The 20,140-nt window shown below is 42.6% G+C and overlaps 1 protein-coding gene across 14 annotated transcripts in view; it reads right to left on the bottom strand.

The window, feature by feature from the left end:
- ncam1a (neural cell adhesion molecule 1a) overlaps nt 1-20,140 on the bottom strand; it is a 383,668-nt gene that overhangs the window by 57,819 nt on the left and 305,709 nt on the right. For 5 of the 14 annotated variants that reach the window (XM_061740353.1, XM_061740355.1, XM_061740361.1 and 2 more), the window contains 5 exons: nt 19,760-19,910; nt 16,153-16,334; nt 15,846-15,942; nt 10,865-11,032; nt 4,633-4,758 (listed from right to left, as the gene is read on the bottom strand). In XM_061740353.1, the coding sequence (XP_061596337.1) occupies nt 4,633-4,758; nt 10,865-11,032; nt 15,846-15,942; nt 16,153-16,334; nt 19,760-19,910 (724 nt within the window). Of the gene's footprint in view, nt 1-1,219; nt 1,235-4,632; nt 4,762-10,864; nt 11,033-15,845; nt 15,943-16,152; nt 16,335-19,759; nt 19,911-20,140 lie in introns of all 14 variants that reach the window. The other 9 variants (XM_061740348.1, XM_061740350.1, XM_061740359.1 and 6 more) reach the window with 3 other exon arrangements.

Below are 20,140 nucleotides of genomic sequence, written 5' to 3'. Positions count from 1 at the left end.
TTCAAAACTATTATAACCCTGGTCCTGTCCTGCACAGTCGTGACCGTAAAGCCTCAGATTAGCTCCAGCTGCCTTCGGAGTTGAACCTCCGTCCTTCCATGGTTTATCCGACACCAGCAGAACCACTACACATTACTGAACCCCTTAAACCATCAGAAAGCCCAACAGTGTGTTGGCGACAATAAAACTTAAATGAGTTAAAGTTTTATGGCCGCGGTCACGAAGGCTCGGAAACTGTAAAGTTTTGATTGTTTTTTATGGGACAGCTAGCATCTGTAGCCCTGCGACCCAAACCCAGATAACCAGTATAGGACAGCATTCACATGGCATGATGGGAAATCCAGACCAGCACTAGGGGCTGGCTCCAAACTTGAATGTGGTCCTGGTGGCCCTGCTGGCGCTCTGCTGGAGCTCCTGCAGTTATCACTTCCTGGTCATCGCCGAGCTGTTGTCCTTTGGACCGGCGTCGCTGTGACGCAGTTTAGGCTGAGACTAGATTCACTGTAAATCCATAAAAGCCACCAGGTGTAACTGACCTCAAAGTTCAACTTCAAGAACTTGTGGAAATGTTTGCATTTCAGTTTTAGACCTCTTAAAGCGATAAACCTCATTTTCAACTGTGTCGACAGTTTTGGAGCTTCAGACTGACGAAACCCATCTGCACATTTTACAATACTTACGACAGGTACAAACACGCCCCCGTGGTTATTCTTTTTCTTTACGCCGTCTCTGCTCTTTGTGTTTTTCCTGTGTTCGCCCACCTCTTGACTCACTTTTCCCCCGATTTCTTGTCTAGATGTGTTTTCTTATCAACTGACCTTCAGACTGCAGCCTTTTCACGGTGTTACTCAAAACCGCCGTCCAGAGCAGCTCAATACGTCTCTATTTACAAACGATCTGTGAATTTTGGAACTTTAATGCTGATTTATTATGCTTCTGTATAAAATAGGGATCCGGTGAAACAAGAAAACAAAGAAAACCCACAAATTTTAACATGTCAACAACGTAATTCCTGAAAGTGATATTTCAAATATGAAAAGCTTCATAAATCTAAGGTGCTGGCTGATGTTTGTATTCTACCTCTCATCCCTAGAATACATCACGTGATCAGAAACCTTTTTAATTCAGTATTTTAGATATTTAAAAAAATGTGATGTTGATGGAAACAAATGTGGAGGAAGATGATGCAGAAAACTGAAAAGGGGGGAAAAACACTTACTTGTCAAAGAAAACTCTGAGAAGTCCAGTGGAAAACAGAACAGATGGGAAAAAAAGAACAATGATGAGAAAACGATAACACAAAGAGAAGAAGAAATTAAAAACAGACAATGAAATGAGAAACATGGATGAGGCGGAAGGCGACGGCATCGACCCGCCGTCCCCCGGCTGGCCGGCCTCTCTCTCATCGGCAGCCTCTGCGCGGATCACGCCGGCTGACGACAAGTGCTGCAGTGAAGCAGCCATCAGCCATCAGGTGCAGCGTTCGTTCCTCTCAGCGTTCGGCCAATTTCATTGAAGGCTTTAATCAAAGTTCAACTCGTACTTTTAAAAACACGAGGTGTTTCACCAGATACAGCCAGGACCAGAGGAAGCAGGGGGTGACTTATGTTTTACACCACCACATCATCATCTAACAGGTTCAGGAATTACAGCCATACGCAGTACTCGAGTTGTAAAAAAAGATCAGGGGGGATGGTGGATTTTATCATATGGGGACAGATAATTTGTGCTGATTACAAATAATATAATATATTACAAATAATAGCACTGACCAAAACACCTGCAGAAATACTGCAGGAATGACATAGCAGCAGTTAAATGCAGCCTTCTGTAAGAAGGCTGCATTTTTTACTACTAATAATTTAACTCTTGTCCCATTGGCAGATTTTTCCTACTTATTTCAAGTGAAAATTTACTTGAAACAGGTGAAAATTGTCAAATAAGTTATTTTTCTGGTGATATTTTTCTGGTGATGACTCTAAATGTTGAAATAGCAGTAAAACCACATTCATTGATGAAATGACATAAGGGATGGAAAGGGGGGATGATTTGGACCGTTTTTATTTCAGGGGGGAAGCCATCCGCCCTCATCCCCCCTCAACTCGAGTACTGGCCATACGACACGGATACATGGTCTGGACATCATATCATGTTGTGAATCTGTCTACAGCTACTGACAAAATGTCCAAAGAGATCTGAAAACAAGCGAAGGAAACCATCGTCAGGCCTTCAAGACAACACCAATCTACGTAAAAGAGCACGGAAAAAAGGGCAGAAGATAACTTAAGTCTTTCCTTGGTGTAGAAAACCAGAGGAGGTAGGAGGATCACTGTCCACATCTCATCAGCAGATGCCTTCATGAATGGAAATAGAAAGTTTACAACGACGGTCCAACGTCTCTGAAGACAGAGAGACCCTCAAACTCTGGATCTGCTGATGTTCAGGGACTCCAGACCTTCAGCCAACGACTGCAAACGAGGTACTTTGATTCAAATGGCTGTAATTCCTAAATAAAACTGAAAGTCTCCACTTTGATCAGAACTTGATAGTTTTACTTGATATCCAGTCTGGCGGTGAATGAAGGAAGACCATAAGACTCTATCTGCCCTAATACTCCTTGATTTAAGTGCATGTGCATGAGCGTGCACGTGTGGGGATGAAACGTATCTCTGCAGCTTTAGTGGATCAGGTTTAATCAGGAGGAGGATAGAGCTCCCTTTCTCTCTCCGGACCAGCGAGGTGATGAAGCGCAGATCAAAGTGTGACACTGAGGCTGCTTGAAAATAAAAATGGAAGAAGATTTATGCGTGACCCTGATAAGACGCCGTCTGAGAGACATTGTAGCCTGGTTAAAGCAGCTCGAGCGGATGCAGAGAGGCAGACCTGAGCTCCTGGGAAGCGTTGTGCCCTCGGTGGGGCGTGATACCAAACCTTCCCGGAGTAAATGGGAGTGTCGCCCTGCAGATCCTCGTGTTGCACAGGACTTAAATTTCAATCTCATCACAAAGACTAAAATGTGAACACATGGCTGGAGGTGGTGATATAGAGGGGTGGGAGGTGATGCTGCTGCTATGACTGACGAGTGCAACTGCGGTCAGAACTTCCCCGGTCCACTTCTCAGGTGACTTTTGCAAAATTTTCTTTAAAAAAAACAACAAAAAACCCCACATAAAATAGTGTGTATTTCATCATGCCCTCCTGTCACCATCACAGAGCAGAAACTGTCACCGGCAGGACGTGACGTGCAGCGTCCGTTTTTAAAATGGATCTGCATACGCAGAGCTGAAACGCAGTGAAGTTTAAATCAGCCTTCAGGAAATGCAAATACTCAAAAGCTGACGGACAGCTTCGGCTAAATCACCTGAGATGTGGCGGAAGAACATTGTGGCTGTGAAATACCGAGTCTGGCTACCGTGAAGCAAGCATGAGGGAAGAGGAACCATCAGCTACGGACCGGTTAGCTCATGCTGATGAGCGGCTGGATCATGAGAGCGGTTCCTTCTGGCTCGGATGGCACCCGATACCCACGTTGTCATTGCATTGAATATGCGCATTATCAATGATATCATGCCATATCTTTAGGCCAGTATGTCCCTACTGGTCTACCAGTATGTTCGGTAGATTGATATCACCCATTTTTAAGGCTGACATAATGTTATTGTACGTGCTGTCACGTGACCGGTCAGAGGTCCAAACATGGCCGACATTATGATTGTATTCTTTATGATTTATTAATACTTTTAACAAAGTTTCGACAGTTAAACCTTTTTTGCGGAAATTAAATGCATTTTCTTAACATTTCCAGCAAGAATTTGACATTGTTTTTTCTATATAGAAGGCCTAAATATTTTATGTAGTTAATATGGACCTCAAGCCAATAAGCTTATATGGGCTTAAATCCTCTGAGCAGACCTTGAATTGAAAGATGTTATTTTATTTTATTTTATTTTATTTTATTTTTTGCAAACGGTTACAGTACAATTAAATAGATGAAAGAAACAAATTATTATCTTGTTGTTTCTGTCGCTATGGCAACCCGGATCGAAGCTGCTGATGCCGTTTCCGTATCCGTTCTAGCCCGGATACGGAAACTACGTAATGAATGACTCATGATAACGTAGAGGATTTAAGCCCATATAAGCTTATTGGCTTGAGGTCCATATTAACTACATAAAATATTTAGGCCTTCTATATAGAAAAAACTATGTCAAATTCTTGCTGGAAATGTTAAGAAAATGCATTTAATTTCCGCAAAAAAGGTTTAACTGTCGAAACTTTGTTAAAAGTATTAATAAATCATAAAGAATACAATCATAATGTCGGCCATGTTTGGACCTATGACCGGTCACGTGACAGCACGTACAATAACATTATGTCAGCCTTAAAAATGGGTGATATCAATCTACCGAACATACTGGTAGGCCAGTAGGAACATACTGGCCTAAAGATATGGCATAATATCATTGATAATGCGCATATTCAATGGAATGACAACGTGGGTATCGGGTGCGGATGGAGGAGGACTGCGGCAGAGCGCGGCGTGACGCTAGGGGAGTGTTGGGATGGGGCGACTGGGCTCCGCTACACTCAGGGGGGAGGTCGCTGGAAGCAGGGACACGAACGGGGACTTACGGACTGGCTTGGTCTTGAAAGAGCCTGGGAGGCTGCTCTCGCCTTCGCCTTTGCCGTTGATGGCGGACATCTTGACCTCGTAGTTGCTCTCAGGTTTCAGGCCAACAATGGCGACTGTGGTCATGTCTGCTGGAGGAAAAGTACAGTTAATACCTGAGAGGAGCAAGACAACGTCTGACAGGTGAACAAATCACGACCGAAGCTGGAAACGTTCTGTTATTGATGCAAATACGCTGATCAGCCAAGACACCAGCACTAACAGATCATGCTCCGACCGGTCACGATCTGGACAACATCTGAAGGGTCCCCAAGCACCTACCACTGGGATTTTGGGTGGGTTGTGGCGTGGGATTGCTCACCACAGACGCCATCGGGTCTCTGGGGGTCTGGAGACCAAACGAACACCTCTGACTATCTGTTGTGTTTGAGCACTCGTTATTTAATTCTCATTAAATTATGGAATAATTTTTCAAAATGTTTCAAAATATGCCTATTTGTGGAAAGAATATGTAGTATTTGAGTTACATAAAAGCTTGTTATTTGTTTTCTTCCTAATTGTCCTTGTGGTCAAGAACCCCCAACACAAAAATGGTTTGGCCGCTGATCAAAATTTGACGTTATCATTTAATTCAACCATTAGAATGGTCAAAATGTCCGGTCAGCACAAGTCTGGTGCTCAGAAAAGAAGAGAAAAGAGAAGAAGAGAAGAAGAAAATAGAGGCCTCATAGATTCTCTACACAAATATTTTAAAAAGGTGGTGACGGTGAAGCTGGAATTAATAAAGTCAGCGTAGAGCAAGGTAAGAAACAGCGCAGCCAACGTTTACCAACCTTGTAACTTAACCTAACTGGCTAGCTCTAATGTTAACGTCCATTAGCTTGTATAAAAACCTGTGAAAAAAACCTTTTTTTTCTTTTTTTCCTTTTTTCTTCTTTTTTTCCTTTATTTCTCTTTTTTTCTTTCTTCTTTTCTTTCTTCTTTTTAATCTCGACATTTCGACTTTTTAACTTTTTTCTCGAAATTTTGACTTTTTTCTCAACATTTCGACTTTTTTCTCGACATTCCAGCTTTTTTCTCAACATTTTGACTTTTTTCTTGACATTCCAGCTTTTTTCTCAACATTTTGAATTTTTTCTCAACATTTCGACTCCTTTCTCGACATTCCAGCTTTTTTCTCAACATTTTGACTTTTTTCTTGACATTTCGACTTTTTTCCCAAAATTTTGACTTTTTTCTCAACATTTCGACTTTTTTCTCAAGATTGTACTTCAAAATTAATCTTGACATTTCGCCTTTTTTCTCGACATTTCGACTTTTTTCTCGAAGTGCATAATGAAAAAAAAAAATCTTCCCCAAGTTATAACTAATATAGAAAAATGCAGCATGTGTTGTCTTCATTCTAAGGCTGATACAAGACTTTTCATTTTTCATTCATTGCGGCTCCAGACATATTAGTTTTTTGTGTTTTTGGTCCAATATGGCTTTTTCAACATTTTGGGTTGCCGACCCCTGGTCTACACAAAGTCCAGACCTCAACCCAGCCTGCACTGTAGCGATTCAACCTCTGACCACACGGGGGCAGCGTGCCACAATATAACTTCCTACTGTGAAGTGCGCCTCTAGTGGGACTAAGTGGTACCACAAGACAAGAATTTCTCTTTAAAACCCTCCTTGCCTCCTTCTCCACATCCCGGATGGAGAGAGTGGAACATGAGGATGAGGCCAAGGCGGGTCAAGCTCGTGGAGAGTGGATCCCATAAATGGGCCTATCTGTAATTGCAATGGGGCTCTGGGGTTTCCTGTTACACATTTAATTGGAGGAAAATAGATTAAATTGAAGATCTCTTGTAAAACAAAGGCTATCAGGTGTAATACGAGAAAACGCTTATTAAGAGATGCCGTCAGCAGAATCTGTGGATGTGATTTTTATGAGCAGAGTGAATGAATTTAATCGTTAACCTTACAAACAGAGCAACTTTGACTGTTGAATAAAATAGTCAGCTGCCTGAAATCTCTCTGCTTAACACAAAGAAAAGTAATTTCATGGGTGAGAGCATACTTAAAGTCAGAAAAACACCTGAGAAGCATGTTGTATGAGATTAAAATCTCAATGAGGGGAAGTCTCAGAGCAAATCAGGCGACCGCTAGGAGAAGCTGGATGAATGCGACGAAGAATCGCGAGGCTCGGAGGATTCACAGCTTTTAGCACCGACGTTAAATTGGTGTCTCTGCCGAAATGCTCCGTGCTCTGATGAGATCTCCAGAGGTAATTTGGTTCCTTCGTCTTCTCTGAAAGGTTATCTCCAGCAGTCCCACAAACAGTTATTTAAGCTCAGACTTTAGTGTGTTTGGATGGTTTTGTTTCCACGGTGAGAACTTTCTGTAGCATGAAGACGTCCTCCTCACTGACATGCGAGTGAAATGCCTCCAGCGTCGCATTATGATGACTCGTGATTCGTAAACAAACCCACAAGTGCTGATAAACGTCTCCGTTTACGACTGAAGGACGGAAACTCCTCATCAAGAGGAATGGATTCAGGTTTGGATGAAGCTCTCCATCTTGCATATCTGGAGAGGACACATCGGTCCTGAAGGGTGAACGCAGGTTTAACAGCAGCATCCGATCTGAAGAAGGTCTCGCACCGTTCAGCGGGACGATGCTTAACTTCATCCTACAGACTGAGTGGTCCACCTGCCACTCAAACACACTTCTGAGGACATTATTTGTTATGTTGCGTGCAGAGACGATACTGTAGACCAGGGGTCAGCAACCCGCGGCTCTGGAGCCGCATGCGGCTCTTTAGCGCCGCCCTAGTGGCTCCCTGGAGCTTTTTCAAAAATGTTTGACCTTTTTTTTTCCTTTTTTTCTTCTTTTTTTCTCCTTTATTTTCTCTTTTTTTCTTCTTTTTTTCTTTCTTTCCTTTTTTTCTTCCTTTTTCCTTTCCTTTTTAATCTCGACGTTTCAACTTTTTTCTCAAAATGTTGACTTTTTTCTCGACATTTCGACTTTTTTCTCGACATTTCGATTTTTTTCTTGACATTTCGACTTTTTTCTCAACATTTCGACTTTTTCACGAAATTTTGACTATTTCCTCGACATTCCGACTTTTTTCTCGACATTTCGACTTTTTTCTCGAAATCTTGACTTTTTTCTCAACATTTCGAGTTTTTTCTCGACATTTCGACTTTTTCCTCGTCATTTCAACTTTTTTCTCAAGATTGTACTTCAACATTAATCTTGACATTTCAACTTTTTTCTCGAAATTTCAACATTTTTCTCAACATTTCGACTTTTTTTCTCGAAGTGCATAATAAAAAAAAAAAATTCCCCAGTTATAACTAATATAGATATATGCAGCATGTGTTGTCTTCATTCTAAGGCTTATACAATTATATTTTTGCGGCTCCAGACATATTTGTTTTTTGTGTTTTTGGTCCAATATGGCTCTTTGAACATTTTGGGTTGCCGACCCCTGCTGTAGACGGTTTGAGAGAGGAGTGAAAAAAGAAATCTACAGTATGTCAAACATGAGAAGAGGACATTATATGGAGGACGCCGTTGAGCAGCTCCAGAACGAGACGACCCTCCGTTCCAGTGTTTCTTAGACGTCCAATCCGTCCTATATTTGTCCCTGCCAGGTGGGACTTTTATTTATTTTCAAGCAGCATCTCTGGAACCTGCACCACAGAGCCGGTCGTGCAGCAGCTGCATGACTATTTTTATCATCATCACCTTACATAATTGCTTCTGCGTTTAACTATTAATACCAGACATAAATCCATTACTACTGCAGAGACGTGGCAGACGCTCAGCAGACGAATCGGCCCTCAGGCCACTAAAAATAAACCGGCTCGTCTCTATTAAGCAGAGACATGTTTTTGCTTCACTAGTGTTTATTTTCTTGGACATTTTTGTTTCAATTCAGTGACTTTACCATTAAACTGTCGCAGGAAACGGCTTCTTTAAGATGCTGCCATCAAGTGCAGGTAATGAAATCAAGATGCATTCTGGGGAAAATCCTTCCAGTTCATGTCGGCTTCTGAGATGATTATATTTTAAGTACATAATTGTCTTTGCAGGTTCTTGCAGGACAGATAAGATGAAGCGCTGCGCCGGATTTGACCCACGGGCCTCAGTCTCCTGGAAATATCTGACGTTTTATTCTCTCTCTTCTCTCTGAATTCTGTTTAGTTTTTCCACATTTCACAAAGTCCAAGCGCCTCTGGAAGCTGAGTGGCGCATACGGCCCAGCGTGCACGGTGGTGGGTGTGGTGTCGACATCCAGCAGTACCGCGTTTAAACATGTGATGGCAGCGCAAGTTCACGGCACTCTGAGGCGCAAAGGCCACTCATTCATCGGGCCGCAGCAGGAGCAGCAGCATGCTCCTCAGCCCTTTGGCTCGTTGCAGCTTCAACAGCTCGGAGATCAGTGCTCCTCAATTTACAAAATACTTTTGCATAACCAGAACAAAACAACAACATTCCTTCTCCGTGTGAGCAGCGCACTCAGCAGTGGGAGCTGAGTGAGATCTTCCTGCTGGCGGTTAGCGTTCAGGCTGGAGTCTGTTTGTGTGTTCTGCTCGGTGAATATGTTTGCACGACAGGCGTCTCCTAAACCTTGAGCTGGTAGCTGAGCCTGTCAGCTGCTGACTGACACGTCCCGTGTGGCAGACGGGCCGAAACCATCCAGATCTGGAGGCGGCACAGACCCGGAGAAGGACGGGGGAATTATCCCAGGCCTGTCGGATCCGACTGTCATTCAGGACGCGCCGTGTTCTGCCGCTCTCCCCGTCCCCGGCTCCTGTCATGTTGGGATTACCTGCTGCTGCGCCGGCACAAATGTTTCCTGTACGCTACAATCCCCGACTGTTATAAGTCGTATGACATCAATATTTTACCTTGCCCAGACTTTATAATGAGGAGTGAAAGCGGTTCCTATTTGCTCTGTGAAGACGACAGACGCTGTAAGAGACACCCGACCAGCCCCAGCTGACGTCGCCCGCAGGCTTTCTGAAGGGTGTTTGACGGCTCTTTCGTTTCTCTGACTGCACGCCGCCATGTTGGGAGGAACTGAAAACTGCTGAGGACCTGAAACAAAGACTAGAGGTACTCCGCTAGGGTCCACCGTCACCCTGCCCGCAAGTTAACCAAGCTCACCGCTGGACTTTGTTCTAGCTCTGTCAGCACTCGTTTCTTATGTCCACAGCTCATTAGTCAACATGGAGGCTTCCTGAAGGCGGGTCAACCGGAGGATCCTCGAGCTTGACAGAGGACGACGAGCTGGAGGCCGGTCAGCCGTGGCTAGCAGCCTTCAGCCGGGGGTTGAGGGTGCACATTTCATTTGTATTCATAAGTTTATATACAGGTAACAAGATCTGCCTATTACTTTTCACAATTTCTTTATTCTGACAACAGACTTTCACTCATATCAAACAAGGTTTAGTAACAATAGCTTATCTATACCGTCCTCCCGAACCTCAAGTCACCAATTCAACATTACTTATAGAGGCCCCAAGCTCTGGTCTGACTTAAACTCTTCACTGAGGTCCACCTCCTCCCAATGCATTTTCAAAAAAAACCTAAAGGAATTTTTACTTTCCACAGGAACCTAATTTACTTTCTCTACTCGACCTTTAATTTTATCGACTTTTAATTATATATTCTTTCTCATTGTTCTGCTTTTGTCACATTTTTTGTTCTTTCTTTGTGTTTTTTACTATTAGTTGTTTCAAGTACTTGAATTCCTGTTGCTATTGATCTTTGTCTTTTGTTGTTGTTTAGCTCATGCATGCTGTCTGCTTGTCCTTTGTTTTGTTTTTTTGACAGGGGTGGAACCTTGTACAAGTTCGCTATAGAACTTCGTTCCCTCCTTGCGCAGTGCTTCATGCATCTTTTTGTGCTAAATTAATAAACTCTAAACTCTATAAACTCAAGACTTTGTCCTTTTTGTCTTTAGGAGAAGCCACAGGCGTTAAATAACACGCCAGGATTCATTGTGCGCGATTCAAACGACACCCCCTCCCCCTTAAACCCATCAGGCAAATGTGGGAAGATGGTGGTGACTCCGACTCAGACCCGGATCCTGTGGAGCACAAATCATTGTCACAGCAGCCACTTTCAATCTGCCCCCAGAGTCCGATTAAACACCATCCAGAGAAACCCACGGCGGCGCGCGGTGGGAAGTTACATCCAAGATGAGCTATTTACACAGATAAGGAGGAGAGGCTCACCATCCCCGACATGGTACTCCTTGGTGGTCCATTCCCTTCCGGCCAAACGCCATTGCACTCTGTATTTGATGATGGGAACACCTCCCGAGGACTCGGGCTCCTCAAACTCCACCACCGCTGTGCTGGAAAAAGGTTCCACTTGTAGGATTTCTGGTGATGATGGTACCACTGGAACAGCAGATAAAGAAAAAAAGAGTTTTTACTTACAGAACGTCATCTTAAAAGTCTATAAATACATTCGACAGAAGCAGAAATCTGTTTTAACTCCCAACAAACCAACATTTACTGCCGTCATTGTCATCAGGAGCCCACCGGCCTATGTGAGTGTGTGTATGTGTCTGGTTATGAGTGTGGTTGAGGATGAGGATGATTGTTATCTGTGTATTGTATGTGTATGTGTTTGAATGTGTGATGAGAGTGAGAGAGAGTGTATGTGCTGTTGGTCTCTATTGTGCACTTTATGATTTGGCGCTCTTGTTTCCGTGCTTTTATTTATTAGTGCATTCTGTCAAATTTTTAAATATTATGGTTATTATGTCTTATTTCAATTAATCTTAATATTGTATCTGCTTAGCACTTTACCTGCCCAGGGACTACAGGCGGAAATTAGCAATTGTTGCTATAACCTGGCTCAAAGCATCTCTTCTTGTTTTACAAGATTAATGTTTTTTTTGTGCATTATCCCTGTTTTAAATAAATAAATTCAATCAAACCGGCCTCCAAGGTTAGAGGGATGAGATCAGTATATAAAATCCGTTCCTAACAATCTCGTCAGTCTCAAACATGGTTGTCCATCCATGTATCCAGAAACCCCATCCGAGAGGGTCGCAGGGGAATCCCAAAACTCCTCCCCCTCCCCAGCATCCTCCTCAGGACCTTTCAGGGAAATACCGAGGTGTCCTGACGGATGTGGAACAGTCCTGGAGGAACCTGGGGAGGGACTGCTCAGTGGGCTGTGATATGGTCGGTATGCTGCCGGTGATGGGCCCATGAGGCTCAGGGTTCTGACCCTGACCAAACTGTCGGATTTGTTTATAAATTAAACTCTTTGGGCCTGATTTACTAAAGGTTTGCGTGTGTAAAAACGTGTGCAAACTTGACAGCACCCGCAAACCAATGTGCGAGCTGATCTACTAACGGTGTGCAAAGACGACTGCGTCTCTGAAATCCGCAGAATAGCACACGCAATCCATTTAGTACTTTTGCCCTGATGAATAATCAATATGGGGCGTACCCACCAGAAATCGCTAAATACTGGTAGGGGAAAATGCAAATAGGTTAATTTACCACACGCAATGAGATTTACCAAGCCTGAAAGTAGTTGCGTGTATTGTGATTGCGTCTGTATTTAATACGTTCGAAAGGAAGGTGCTAATCTGCTGCTGCTGTTATTGTGGCAAGGAGGCGACATCCAAAATCAAAGAATACGCAGAGAGAGAGTCTTTATTCTGCTGCATGCTATTTTAAAAATGGTTGCACAAGTTTTATTAAAGGCCACTTTTTCTTTAGTTCTTCGCCTTATATCTTGCCACCTTCTTTTATTGTGCCCCCCTCCACTCGCCCACAAGCAGGCCAAGCCTTTGTATTTTATTGATTACTTATCTTATTGAACGTGAAATCATCCTTCGTAAATTACATTTGATTAAAACCTTTTTAAATACTGCATTTAAATACTGCAGTTTGCACCTGTTATCAATTGCGCACGCAATCTTAGTTGATCACCCGCAAAACACACAACAACAGCACGCGCAAACTTTTTCAGTGCACACGCAATTTAGTACTCTTTATTTAGGATCTTAGTAAATCGGGCCCTTTGTGGCTAACGGGGATGAAAGTGAACTTTAGTAGAATATGCTGCTGACAAGTCCACTGTATCAGGACTTTATACGCAGTTAGGTCCAAATGCTTTTGGAGGAGGAGTTTTTATTATTTGTCCATCTATAGATCACAACGAACAATGTGTTTAAAAGAGAAAAGAAAACCCATCACGAAAGTGCAGACTTTCAATTTTATTTTGAAAGGTTTCATAAAAAGATTTAGGATTTATGTCCCTTTAAACAAAGTATCTCCACTGATTCAAAAGTATTTGGACACAGAGACATAACTGTAAATAGAACTATAAGGTCTAATAGTTGGATGAAAATCCTTTGACATTAATGCTTGTCCTCTTCCTTCATCACCAAGGAAATTCTGTGACGCTCCACGTCGGTAGTCATCTGGGGTCTTCCAGGTGCTTATATTTAATTTTTGTTTTTCATTTTAAGGATGCACAAGGTTTTAGTTATCTCTAATAGATTGATAGTTTTTTCAGCCTCCTTCACTTGCATCAAGATCTCATCAGACCTCGCATCTGTAGCACCAGTCAAACCGCTCCCAACTAGACGTCTGATATCAACTCCAGACCTTTAATCAGCTTCATTTGTCTTGAAGGAACAAAGCGATAAAACCTCAACCAGACAATTAACTTAATTTCAGTCAATTGTCCAAATGCTGTTATAGGTTCAGTACGTGGATTACAGTGGCTGTAAGTTTCATATTATTGTGAAACCTCTTAAATGAAAGCTGGACGTGAACACTTTGATCTCATCTTGATGGTCTGGTTCCAAATTATTTGATGGGATGTAAAAATGTAAACTTGCTGCTCATCTAAAAGGCAGAAGCTGCATTATATGTTGCATTTTTCACACGTACACCGCAGACAGCAACAATATACTGAACTAATAATATTTTATTTAGGGGGAGAGAGGTACAGGGAGACAATTAAGGTGCATTAATGAGCCAAGCGGTGAAGAAAAAAAAATAAACCCAAGAACCCTGAAAGAGCCTGCAGGATGACACGATGGCTGTGCAAGGTGTCACGAGTTAACTCGAGCGTGTGACGCTTCCAGGCTCGAGTCCAAATGAAGGTGCCGGCCGGATTAAACTGGATTTCTTCCCGTCCCGTCTGTGTGCCATGCGTCTTTGTTGTCGTTTTCTACCTCATGTTGTTGCACACAAATCGTCAGGTACAACGCTGGTGATCATTTTGAGGTAATCAACAGCGTCTGGATCCAGGTGGGCGGCTGTCTCTGAGAACGTGTGTGTAATTAAACAGACCTCGTACAGGAGTTTGACGGCGCACCGTCTGGCCACGTGTACCTCCACGAGCTGACGATGGTCACGCTTCTGCAGCTCGTTCAAATGATCCTGGCAGGATTCATATTTCATCCACCGCTGCTCTCTAAAATGCTTTTTGATCGTCTTTAGACCTGATCTTAAAGTTTTATGGATAATTTAATGGACCTTTCTTGTAGTTTTATGACTGGAATTGCCTGCAAATGGTGAACGCCGTGCACGAGCAGCTCCTTTCTGAACTTGTCTGTGTTGTGCAAGGCTCTTTACGATGTTTTACCTCCATCACTCATTCACACAAACACTTTATTTTACAGTCATATGCAAAATATGGAACTCCCTCTTTAAATCCTGTTTGTTTGTTTACAAAAATTATGATGGATTTTATAGCACAAACACAACCCTAACTTTTTAAAAAGAATGTTGTTATTTTTCTAACATAAATGAAACCAAAAAGACACAATATAACAACATTGAATAAAAAGTAGGCAATCCTAAGTATGCACCTTACAGCATCCGTAGGATTTAAGTAGGTAATTACCAACCCTTGATGGGTCTGCACATTTTATGAGAAAGAGGGAAAGGCATGAGCGATGGCCTTAGAGAAAAAAATATAATAGTTTCCGCAGCTCTGAGAACGATTAATGACAAGTGGACAACAGTTAGGACGGATGTCAACCTTCTCAGGAGTGGATGTCAGAGCACCCCAAAGATGTAAAGATTAAAGAAATACTACCGGTAACTAAAATCCCCCAAACCCCCGAAGCTGCGTCTCAGAGCCGACAGGCCTCGGCGAGCGTCATAAATGATTAGGGGTGTAACAATATATCGTGCCACGAAATTTCGCGATACAAAAACGTCACGAAACGTGTCGTGGAGGTGACAAAGTGTATCGCGATATTATGTTATTAATATTAATCTATTGTGTTGACTAGTAACGCGCATCCGACCACGCGTGCCGACCGCGCCTCGACTCGCGGACCAAAATCTTCCTCCGCTCAGAGGGAAACTAGTTCCGTTTTGCGGTCCCGATCACGGACTTTTAGAGTTTTGAGCTCTGAACCTTTAAGTCTGGTGTAGAGTTAAGCCTTACCTTATTAAATTAAACCTTTTTCGGGTCGGGGAAAACTTCTTCAGAGTTCGCGAGTACTTTACTGTCCGCTCTACAGTGTAGGATTTTAGAACGTCAACACAGCAGCTAGTGCCGTACTGTGGCGTATCACTCCGCCCAATCTAAAACATACTAAGCACTACAGATAAAATGACTAGTGTCATTAAAGTCCCTGATTTACATCAGAATATAAAGATTATATTTATAAAATAATGAACCCAGAATTACCAAAATAACCTTCTTAACAAAAATAAATCTCCTCTTACACTTATAAGGTGAGCATGAATCAATCTTTTTTATGATGTAAAATTGTATGTTTTTATTTACTTAATTTTAGTTGTTACATTTCTGGAAAAGAAAAAAGTCAAATCATACATGAGAGAAACTATTCAGTTTGTGGCAAAATATTTGTACTTGTATGAAACTGAAGATGCATAATGCAAACCTGACATTTACTTTTAGTTCAGTTTGTGGAAAATGGTTGGCCTGGCTTTCTCTTTAAAACTTAAACAGTTATAAAGCATTATAAACTGTAACAATAGGGCAAACACACAGTATTGTTTTGTATTTTGTGTCTTTCAAATAAAAAAACATTTTTTCCAGTCATATGTTCCTCATTCAAGGTTGTTAAAAAGATACTGCTATAATATCGTATCGCATCGTTATTGTGACCTCAATATCGTGTATCGTACCGTATCGTGAGATTAGTGTATCGTTACACCCCTATAAATGATATAGTCTGGTTTAAAGCGAACAAACCTGCTTGGATGAGAAGGAACTCCTTGGATTCAGAGCCCATCATGTTGGCTGCTGTGCAGTTGTAGCTCCCAAAGTCGCTCTGAGACTCGGGTGTGATCTGAGGGACAAACACAAAGGTTTGAAGCCAGTCAGCATTTTAGTCCTTATTAAAGTAATTAATGTGTTTCATCTCAACATATTTGTCAGTTTATCATCTCTCTGGAGATCTTTAGATCTGTCCCTTTCTGGATTACCTCGATCTATAATCACGTCTTAGAGAGTGTGTGTGTGTAAATCAGCGTTTACTGTCCGCTGCCTGCAGCATCACCTCCAGGTAGCTGAAGGGTGGCGTGTTGTAGATCTTCATGTTGGTGGCGTTGGCCGGCAGCTGGAAGCCGTCTCTGAACCACACCACCGAGGCTTCGGGGTGGGCGTCCACCTCGCAGCTGATGTTGGCCGCGTTTCCCTCCCACGTGAACACTGTCACCATGCCCAGGATCTTTGGCGTGTCTGAGGAAGCATACGGAGAGGACGTCACTCATCGGGCGTCCCAGAAAACCCGGCGGTGCTGATTGAAACCACAGCAGGGTTCATTCTCATCAGAGCGGACAAACATGGCAAAAACGCTGAGAAACAGGTCTCGGCAGGCCGAAAGCCAGCATGTCCACGTGGGCTGATTAGCTAAAGAGTGGCAACATGTGGTGCCATGGAAGAGAGGCTTCAGAGGAACTACTGTATAAGTGACATCACAGAAGGGTTTGTCCAGTTCCTCCTCAGTCTGAGGAACAGATTTATGACAACATAGAAATAAACTGTGTTTTTTATACCTTCTGTATGAACTAGGGTTGCCACCTTTCAGAAATAGAAATAAGGGACGCCCTGATTTCAGCAGCGCAGGAGCCAAAAAGAAAAGCCCCAAAACTTCTAAACTGAATAAAAATGTGTTTATTTTATATGAAAAAACAAAATGCTTTGATTTAAAGTTTAAAGTGCTTTAATAGCATTTAACTTGCATGACTGTACAGACATCCAACCATACTAGCAACTGAAATAGCCTCCTATGCTACGTATGTCCACATCAGCCCAGATGTATAATATACATACAGGTGAAGAATATGGTGTAAAAGTTAATTTATTTCAATAATTCAACTAGAATATGGTGTAAAAGTTAATTTATTTCAATAATTCAACTAGAATATGATGTAAAAGTTAATTTATTTCAATAATTCAACTAGAATATGATGTAAAAGTTAATTTATTTCAATAATTCAACTAGAATATGGTGTAAAAGTTAATTTATTTCAATAATTCAACTAGAATATGGTGTAAAAGTTAACTTATTTCAATAATTCAATAATTCAACAAGTTAATTTATTTCAATAATTCAACTAGAATATGGTGTAAAAGTTAATTTATTTCAATAATTCAACTAGAATATGGTGTAAAAGTTAACTTATTTCAATAATTCAACTAGAAAATGGTGTAAAAGTTAACTTATTTCAATAATTCAACTAGAATATGGTGTAAAAGTTAATTTATTTAAATAATTCAACTAGAATATGGTGTAAAAGTTAATTTATTTCAATAATTCAACTAGAATATGGTGTAAAAGTTAATTTATTTCAATAATTCAACTAGAATATGGAGTAAAAGTTAATTTATTTCAATAATTCAACTAGAATATGGTGTAAAAGTTAATTTATTTCAATAATTCAACTAGAATATGGTGTAAACGTTAATTTATTTCAATAATTCAACTAGAATATGGTGTAAAAGTTAATGAAAATACGGTACAAATCGTGTCCCGTATTAGTTCAATACGGGACGCAACATTTTTTTCTCAAATAAAGGACAATTCTGTATTTTACGGGACGGGTGGCAACCCTAGTATGAACACAAGGTTAAATTGACCTAGGTTTGTCTGCATGAACTGTTTTTTTTTTATCCTTATTGCAGGCTTCAAACAAGACTAACAAAAGTTTAGCCTCGTTAGCTTGTTGGACCAGACACTGGGGCTGCAACATTCCCCTCGGCCGCCATGGTAATGGTAAACGGTACAGCAGTCGGATGAAATACTTTCTCCTGGAAGCTGATCAGCTAGGCCCAAAAGCTGGCCAGAGGAAGAATTAAGTTACATGGTTTCTGTTTTTGCTGAAATATGGCGGGAAAATTGCAGTGAAACTGTCCCTTCACGAACCAGAGGCTCGCCCCACTCCCACCGGACCAACACCACAGACGTTCAGTCATCACAGACAACTGCGGATCTCCAGGATCTCCACGTAGAAACTGTTCTGCTGTCACAACTCGCAGAAACAAACATGTCGAGGTGGAAGCAGCTCGGACGGAAGCTGGAGGTGGAACTTCAGCAGGACTGTGATGAGTCTGTGGGTGGAGACGTGGGTGGAGACGTGGGCGCGCGCCTGCAGCTACAAAAACCTGGATGCGCGCGCCGCGGCTAATGGGCTCATCCTGTGCGGCAGAGAGGCAGTTCCATCCTCTGATAACGTCTTCATTGTGCGAGAGTGGCTGAGAGGGCCGAGTGGGCCGAGGCTGGGAGCTCCGCTCCAGACAAAGCACCTTCTCTTATCAATAATTGCTCGCTAACAGTGAATCAGCTAACTGATAATTCGCTGATTAGTTCGGGTAACTGCAACCCCTCAGACAACTCTGCGTTGAGATAAAATCTGCATGCACACTGAGAGCAGGGATAATTAATCCAATTAGCCATCTATTGTCTTTATTTTATTTATTTATTTTACAGATTGATGAAGTTCTGGATGAAATTTAACGACTTTTGTCCTGACACCGCCGTGGATTCAATGCAGTCCACACGCCAGGACAAAACAAAAAAAAAAGGCCTATAAAGCCACTGCTATCCCAGCGGTCTGGCAGTTTCCATGGTAGCGCATCACAGCGGCACCAGTGACCCCGCACCATCCATCCACGGAGATGGACTCTGGAGTGCTCTCAGGAAACGTCCTGCTCTCGTAAAGTGTTTCTTTCTTCTTTTTGTTTTTGTCGTCGTTTTCGTCCCAGTTCTCAGACTACCAGCGTCTCGATTGTACACGTGAACCACCACTCCTGTCTGGTTAAATGCACTTCAGGCTGTGAGCTGGTGAACGTGCAGCGTACAACCGCCTGGTGCATGTTTTTGTGACATTCCCAGTAGGGATGGGCAAGGGGTGTGCGAACCGTGCGACCGCACGGGGCCTCGCGCCCCAAGGGGCCTGGCGCTATGGGCGTTTTTTTTTTTTTTTTTTTCAATTTTTTTTTTTCAAATTTTTTTTTTCGTTTTTTCCCTTATAAATATCAACAGTCACGTTCCATTACAGACCTAAATGTGTACTAGTCTGTGCATATCAATAAATATATGTGCAATGATGCGCGTGTCTGTTGTTCAATACAACTGCGTCAGACCAAGCGCAGACACAAGCTGCTCTGATCAAGACGGTGGAGTTGGAACAAACTGTCACACAATGTCGAGAGAACGATATAAATTCAGGACATTTCCATCAGGGGATGAAAAAATAAAAAAAAATAAAGAAAATGGAAGAGTTTAATGCCTCTCTGAAAGCCTCGTTAGATAAATTTGTTACAAAAATCACCGATCCGACCAGGTCTCAAGCAGCCGTGGGGCCCTGCGTCGAGGCAGTCGAGATGATGATGAGGCAGGGGAAGGTATCCAGTATTCTGATAATTGGAAAGTTAAAATTGCGCATATAGACACCCAATCCGACCCGAAAAACCCCAAAATTTTGCGCGCGTGAGCATAGCGAGCGCGCGAGGGGCCCCCCCCGGCCATTTCGCACAGGGCCTCGCAAATCTCCCAGTCGGCTCTGTTCCCAGGTACCTCACACCAACACACTGGGAGTGATTTGTGTAGGCCGACGGGTTTGAGCGTCTGGAGCAGGTGCAGAGCGGGCGGAGGCACTTACAGCGGACCTCCAGGTGCATGTGCTGGTTGTCCTGACCGATGGAGTTGCTGGCAGTGCAGAGGTACTGTCCGGCGTACGTGAACTGGATGTTTTTCAAGGTGAGGGAGGACACTCGGGCGTGGCTGCGAACCACAACGTTCCTGTCAATGCTCTACAAAGGACAAAAGAAATGAGTTATTCACAGAAGTGTGTGTGAACAGCATTGCGTCCTTCCGGGAGCCGCGAGCTGAACTCAGATCTCCTCAACTCTGGAGAAACAGTGATGATGCAGTGAAAAAGAACAATCATTACAATGACCAGCTGCACGGAGAAAGCATGAAGGATGCAGGTTCTTCTGAGAGGGAACACTGCAGGGGTCGTCGTCACTGATGAAGACGTCCC

Source organism: Cololabis saira, chromosome 14 (assembly GCF_033807715.1).
Source record: "Cololabis saira isolate AMF1-May2022 chromosome 14, fColSai1.1, whole genome shotgun sequence".
NCBI classification, from domain to species: domain Eukaryota; kingdom Metazoa; phylum Chordata; class Actinopteri; order Beloniformes; family Belonidae; genus Cololabis; species Cololabis saira.
This window is presented reverse-complemented; position numbering and strand designations above follow the sequence as displayed.